This window comes from Lolium rigidum, chromosome 7 (genome assembly GCF_022539505.1).
Source record: "Lolium rigidum isolate FL_2022 chromosome 7, APGP_CSIRO_Lrig_0.1, whole genome shotgun sequence".
Taxonomy (NCBI): Eukaryota; Viridiplantae; Streptophyta; class Magnoliopsida; order Poales; family Poaceae; genus Lolium; species Lolium rigidum.
In genome coordinates, this window is record NC_061514.1 from 305,314,955 (window position 1) to 305,322,868 (window position 7,914).

General features: G+C 46.5%; 1 protein-coding gene across 1 annotated transcript; it reads left to right on the top strand.

Annotated features, from left to right (window-relative positions):
* Positions 1-3,057: 3,057 nt before the first annotated feature.
* LOC124673103 (L-gulonolactone oxidase 3-like) lies at positions 3,058-6,908 on the top strand. Its single transcript, XM_047209229.1, has 2 exons — positions 3,058-3,741; positions 5,814-6,908. The coding sequence occupies exons 1-2, from the start codon at positions 3,058-3,060 to the stop codon at positions 6,906-6,908; spliced, it is 1,779 nt and encodes a 592-aa protein (XP_047065185.1).
* Positions 6,909-7,914: the final 1,006 nt, after the last annotated feature.

Genomic DNA, 7,914 nt, shown 5'->3' on the forward strand with positions numbered 1-7,914 from the left:
TGTTTACGCTCAGCGGGACCATTTTGCTGATGCGCATGAGGACAAGAGACAAGATGAGATATGCCTACTCGTTGAAAGGAATTAAGTTTCTGATACTCACCACCCCAGTCAGTTTACATAGCAATAATTTTCTTATCAAATAGCCTCTCAACATGATGTTGGAAATCACGAAATTTCTGAAACACTTCAGATTTTCTTTTCAGAAGATAAACCCAAGTAAACTTGCTATAATCATCAATAAAACTGACATAATATTTATATCTCCCAAAAGATTCTGAGGCGGGGCCCCAAACATCAGAAAATACAAGTTCAAGAGGAGAAGTAGACACACTAGTTGACTTTGGGTATGGAAGTTGATGGCTCTTGGCTATTTGACAAGCATCACAAACATGCTCTTTATTGAACTCACTAAACGAAATTTTATTATCGCGAAGAACTTGATGAACCACAACCGAAGATGGATGACCTAGACACCTATGCCAAAGCGAAGTGGAGGACTTGACGACACCATGAGCTTGATGACGAGGTGGAGGGTCCGACGATGATGGAATAGGATAGAGCCCTCCCACACATCTACCTTGGAGCAGAACCTTCCTCGTGTCCTGATCCTTGATAAAGAAAGAATTAGGCCAATACTCAACAAATGCATGATTATGTTGAGCTAGACGACTAGTTGATAGAAGATTTTTCGTGGCTTTAGGAACATGTAAGATATTTTTAAGATGCAAGTCATGATTAGGGGTATGAATAACAGAGTGACCAACATGACGAATCTCCATACCTGTACCACTAGCTGTGTGGATTTGCTCGTTTCCATTGTAGCGGTCCCTCACGTGCAGCTTGTCAAGTTAACTTGTAATGTGATCGGTTGCTCCAGAGTCAGAGTACCAATTGGTGTCAACACCATACAATCCAACAGTTGCGCCCGCTGTTTTCTCAGGACCATGATAGCTTTTCTGGAACCTTTTCCAACAGTTCAGCGTAGTATGTCCTTCCTGCCCGCACACTTGAGAGGTGGGTCTCGGACCTTGATTACCACCGCCATAGTTCTGCTGACGGTATCCACCACGTCCACCATTGACGCGGTCGTTTCCACGATAGTCATTGCCGCGGTCATATCCACCACGGGAATCATAGCTACGCTGATCATAGCCACGCTGCTCGTAGTTGCGCTGATCTGGGTAGCCACCACGGCCACCATTGCGCCCACCACGATATCCTCCACGCCCGCCACGCGTGGCAGAATTCACCGACGAACCGCCAGTGGAGTTCTGATCCTCTAACCGAGCTTCATAAGACAAGAGCTGGGCGTACAGATCACTCAAACTAATGAACTTCTCAGCCTTGATCAAGGCAGTAATTGCAGCAACAAATCCATTGTACGTTTCATCATTCAGACCGGAGAGAACATATGATATGACATCTTCATTGTCTAGCGGCTTGCCCGCGGCTGCCATCTCATCTGCCAGCGTCTTAATCTGGTTGAAAAACACCGCAGCAGTCTTGTTCTCCTTCTTCGTCATGTTGAGTTGTGTGCGGAGGTGCACCACACGAGCCTTGGACTGGGACGAGAACATCTCAGTAATCGCTGTCCAGGCACCGGCTGAGCTAGTCTGCCCAACCATCTGAGTCAAAACTTCTCGCGACATATTCCGAAGAAGATACCCCAACACCGATTGATCATTGGAGATCCACCGCGCATACTCAGGGTTCGGGATCGTCACTTATTTGCCATCGACATCCTTGCTCTTCAGTTCCTTCTCCGGCGCCGGCGTAGATCCGTCCAGGAACCCGTATAGTTGGGCACCACGGATGTCCGGCAAGACCTGCGGTTGCCACAAGAGGAAATTGTCCCTCGTGAGCTTCTCAGAGACCGACGCATTGAGCGACGACTTGTCCGTCATGGAGGAGGAGGAGGATCCCAGCGACATCGCGTCGAGACTTGGCGACGGCGGCGGCTTCCGTTTTTAGGCTAGATGCGTTTTGGAAGGTCTAGCTCTGATACCATATCAAAACGTTATGGGAGCGATACCCTAAACTGGGCCGCTGATCATGTTTATATATGGAAGGGACATACACGATTACAATACGGTAATACACCCGTATACAAGACAGACTCTACGTACAGCTAGATTACGATGTTTAACAGTATCCTACCCAATGCATACCGCCTTCGGATTAGGAAAATATGGACAATATTAATTACCATAATTCCACTTTTGATATCTTTCCACAGTGATAAACGATTGTGCTATGAATCTATGATCAAACTTATTTGTTTCCTTGTTCGTGCACCACAAAGTCTACATTATGGGCTCTTATTGATTGTGTGCATCATAAAATTCCCCTTGCAAGGGAAGAATGTTACAGCTGTAATCGAACGGTTTCTTTCGTGCCAAGTAAATTATATATATAGGCGTAAACAGCTTACAAATGTGAATAAAATACTGCACGCCAAATCTGAGCTTTGGTGGGACAACTTTGAATAAAATACTGTTCTAAAATAGTCTATATCATCGGCTCTGATTGATCGTGTGCATTTTGTAAATCCCCTTACAAGGGGAAGAATGTTACAGTTGTAATCGAAATATGGTTTACTTTTTGACAAGTAGATTAGTACTACCTGTGTCTATAAATAGACGACGTCTAAGATTTATATAGATACATTTAAATTTAGATAAATTTAAACATTTATTTATAGACGGAAGGAGTAGTATCAACGGGTAAACAGTTTACAGTGTGAATAAAATACTGCACACCCAATCTGAGCTTTGGTGCCACACAATTGTGACTAAAATACTGCTCCAAAATAGCCCGTGTGGATGAACATGCTTGTACGTCAACTTTGGTGTTACAAAAACCATAATCATTCACGAGTGAGGAATCCTTTTAAGCCAAAATTCCCACGAGCCTTTCCAGCCAAACAAAGAGGAGCTTCCAGCGCAGCACTACACTAACAGCGCCGCGACGTCCGTGCTGTGCTCCCCCACCACCGACTATACACCAGCAAAGCAAAAAAGACAGAGCCCGATCGCGCACGGCGCGGACAAAACAATGATGGCCGCCGGTACACTTCTCCTCCTGCTGGCGCTCTGCTCCCTGGCCCCGGCGGCGCTGTCCGTGCCACCGCGGCCGCCGGTGCGCTGCGGCGGATCGGGCGGCGGCTGCGTGCTCACCAACGCCTACGCCGCCTGGTCCAGCGACCGCGCGGACTGCCCCGTGGCGGCCGTGGCCTACCCGGCGTCCGAGCAAGAACTCGTGGCCGCCGTCGCGCGCGCCAGCGCCGGCGGCCTGCGGGTCAAGGCCGTCAGCGGCTTCGCGCACACCATCCCCAAGCTGGCCTGCCCCGGCGGCGGGATCGGCGCGAACAACACCAGCACCCTGCTGATAAGCACGGCGAGGTACGCCGGCGTGGCGGTGGACGCGGCGGCAAGGACGGTGACCGCGGACGCCGGCGCGCCGCTCCGGGCCGTGATCGACGCGGCCGAGGCCGCCGGGCTGAGCCTGCCGGCGTCGCCGTACTGGGAGGGGGTCAGCGTCGCCGGGGTCATCAGCACGGGCTCCCACGGCAGCTCGTGGTGGGGCCGGGGCGGCGCCGTCCACGACCACGTCGTGGGCCTCACCATTGTCGTGCCCGCCGGGCTGAACCAGGGCTGGGCCAGGGTCCTGCCGCTCGCCAAAGGTGACGCGCTCTTCCCCGCCGCGCTCGTCTCCCTCGGCCTGCTCGGCGTCGTCTCCAAGGTTAGTACAGTATATGCAAATCATCAGCTCGAGCGTGCACCGCAGTTCAGACTTTTCGTGTGCGCTGGAATCATTATGCTTTCCCGCTGGTTTGACATTTACAGTAGTTGTTAATACTCCATATACTTCCCAAATAAAATAGGTTGTGCTATAGCTTAGCCCGCGCAAAATTTGACTCTAACTTTGACCCAAAATTTAACTGTGAAAAATGCAATTTATAAATTACACACGAGAGGCTAGCTTTCTAAAGAGGCTTACATTTCGGAACTCGTATAGTATTTTGGAGTATGATCTAATTACATCGATTTAGCCACATACTGTTAGCCAAATATTTGTCCTTTCCAGAGCTACTCACGGGATTTTCAAAAGATTTGCCTGGGATTGAGATCATATTGATTTTTTCATATGGAAGTTGTTTGATTCATGGGACATATCGCATAAGAACTAATTCTTTTGGAATCATGTAATGTATATTTTAAAGGAGACTAGCACTAGGTCAGACCTCATGAAAAATTGCTTCACATCAATTCCCCCTAAAAAAACTATTAAAGAAACAATTATCTCCACATAAGATTTAAGTAGACAGGACATCTCAATTCTATATGTTTACTATTTCTATAGTTTCTGTTTCCTATGAATCAAAAGTGTCCCAAAACCTAATAGAAATTAAGCTTCTTGGGATGGAGGGAGTAGTACATGCTGCCATAGCGGAATGTGTATGGTTTTTCCAAACAATTTTGTTCCTTTGTATTTTGACTCAAAGTAGAAAATTAGTTGTCTTGTGATTACTTTTACATATTTTATCATGCATGTGTATACATCAGCATACCTAACTATGTTTCCTGAAACATCTTTACCTTGCCACCACGTTCTAGCATTTTCTTTTTCTTTTTCTTTTTTAAGAATCACGTTCTAGCATGCTAGTTGCTAGTGCAGGTAGTTTCCCCTCTCTCTTTTGGTAAAGGACGAAGCTAGCGTCCTATGTACATACATCTTGCTATATTAATATATATGTTAGTCTGGGTTGAATAAACATCAACCCTGTTGACCAACATGGCTTTCCACGTAATGCCAAACAAATAAAACTTTGCTTACACGGCTGATGCAAATGATTTGGATGATGTTCCTTTCCATGTGTAGGGAATCTCACAAATAAATAGTTTCTCAAAAACTTAAGCGACTGCATCAAGTTTGTAACTTTTTGCTAGTTATAGGTCGATTGAGAATCAGATTAGTTATAGGTCGACTTTAGGACCGCTAGATTTGCTTTGTAATTCATACACGTGGAAATTACACATGGGACGTAATTGCACATCTTTTTTCCCGGTTGCACATGAAACATATTAAAGGTCAGATGATCTAGAATTAAGTTAATTCGAAGTTAATCAAAAGTTCAAAACTAGCCACGTCCATTTTATAAGTCGTAGGCAAGTTGTGCTGGAATGAACCGGAATTGGGGGAAGGAATCGACTGCGCTTTCATCAGTTTGCAGTCGCTTGACGTTTAGGTTGTCCCAAAAATCCTATACCTTCTGAAAAAAGCATAGCATGAATAAGCTACTCTAAGTAAGAACATGGCTAGCTAGTCCACACATAGTTACTGTTGCGACTAAGAGTGTTCTATCATACTGCTCATTATTGTATGACTTTTAGATATTTTAAAATAAACTAGATACCGATCTTTTTCTACCAAAACAAATAAATCTACACACTACAAATACATGCATCTACAAAAGGTCTTAGTGAACGAAGGAGTACATTTTTCGAGAACGGATGACCTGAAGTCTAACGGCACTTCTTATCTTCAGTATCCATTTTATCTCCACTCAGTAAAATCTAAGATAAATTTTAATTAGTACTTCCTTTGTCTAGAAAGGAGTGATTCAGATTTATCTAGATTTGCATATATCTAAACGGTAAAACGTGTCTAGATATATGGGAATCTAGAAAAATCAAAGTTAAGGAGGGGGTATTATATTGTTTCGAAATGCTTAGTTAAGTTGAAAGTTTTTTTTTTTACTTTACTGATGTCCGGTTTACAACTGATTGCAAATGGCGGATGGGTTTGTTCAGGTGACACTGGCGCTAGAGCCGCGGTTCAAGAGAAGCATAACCTACGATTACAGAGACGACTCCACGTTCCAGGACGACTTCGCTGATCACGCCGCGCGCCACGAGTTCGCCGACATCGCCTGGTACCCGTCCCAGCACCAGGCGGTGTACAGGATCGACGACCGCGCGCCACTCAACGCCACGGGCGACGGCGCCAATGACTTCATCGGCTTCCAGTCCACACTCATCGCCGTTTCCGCGGGGATAAGAGCACTCGAAACTTCACTGGAGAAGTCGAGGAATGCCGAGGGCAAGTGCACGATGGCCAAGTCGGAGATCGCGGCGAAGCGGCTCATCGGTAGCGGGCTGCGCAACAGCCAACACGCCCAGTTGTTCACCGGCTATCCCGTCGTGGGGTTCCAGGGGAAGATGCAAACGTCGGGCTCCTGCGCACACTCGCCGGCGTACAACCTGCTGGCCGCGTGCGCGTGGGACCCCAGGTACAAGGGCCTCTTCTTCTACGAGAGCACGGCCATCTTCTCCCCGGCGCGGTTCCGGTCCTTCATCCTCGACGTGAAGCGGCTCCGGGACCTCGTCGGCGCGGACCACATGTGCGGCGTGGACGTCTACAACGGCCTCCTGGTCCGGTTCGTGAAGCGGTCGGAGGCGTTTCTAGGGCAGCCAGAGGACTCCGTGGTGGTGGACTTCAACTACTACCGCGCGTCGGACCCGGCGGCGGCGCGGCTGGACCAGGACGTGTGGGAGGAGGTGGAGCAGATGGCGTTCGTCAAGCACGGCGCACGCCCGCACTGGGCCAAGAACAGGATGGTGGCATTCCGTGGCGTGCAGGGGAAGTACCCGGGATGGGCAAGGTTCGCCGCGGCAAAGCGGCAGCTGGACCCACGAGGGTTGTTCGATAGCCCGTGGTCCGACGAGGTTGTAGGCAATGGCCTTAGCGCCGGCGACGGCGACGGGTGCGCGCTGGACGGGCAGTGCGTGTGCTCCGAGGACAGGCACTGCAGCCCGGCGCAAGGGTACTACTGCAGAGAGGGACGTGTGTATACGGAGGCCAGGGTATGCAGATATTCCGCTTCATCCTTACACCTTAATGTATGAAAACACATGTGTAACACTGCGGACGTTCTGACAAAAAAAAATGGATTATTTGGTTCGATTTCAAAGCTGATAAACTGTAGGGGTGTAATGGGATCGGACTTTGTCTTTACCATATCTTATAGTACCATATTTTCTCGATAGATTCAGGGCAAATCGGATAATGACTGGTTGCAGATTCAAATGGATACACGAGACGACTGGTTTGGAATGGAAATGGAGCAGATTTGGGGCGGAAACAAAATTAATAAGATGTGTTTAGGTCGGAAGACAATACAATTAAAAATATTTAGTTTCAAAAAATTAAAAATATTTGTTAAAACAAGTGTAATAAATCACACATGAAATAAGTAATGTAATATGATAATATGAATAAACATAACATAGCCACATGAATAATGTAGGTTCATATGGAATCAATAACACAAACACAAGAGGAAGGATAATACAAACACATGCTTTAATAGTTGAGTATCATAAGAAGTTCAGACTTCCTATTCTTTAGAGTGATTATGTAAGTGAGTAACTCACTATGTACTAAATATACTCTATTAGGTTTGATACTTCAGATGAAAATCGGATTATTCAGATAAAAACTACTGGATAATCTCAAATACTTCTTGGATACGGATATCTTGATGGTATTTTGTATACCATATCCTATACCGTATCCTATGTTAAGTTCTAAATCGGATATGCTTATTTGTTGGATCTCTTCAAACCGGATACGGATTCTCTAAAACAGATTTGGATATGAATATGGTGCGGAAACTATCATATCCGTTTACACCCCTAAAAATGGGACTATGCGAGGCCAAAAACGTATTTCGGTTGAACCTTAATCTTGCCTTGTTAACTATCCCAAAATCAGTCTTATCGAGGATTTGCATTCTCTAGCTTTTTTTTTTTTTGAGAAAAATTTGCATTCTCTAGCTGCGCTACGCTGGTTCCGTTGCTTCTCAGACTTCTCCTCAGGCGCCAAAACTGGTGGGATCTTCTTGGGCTCTCA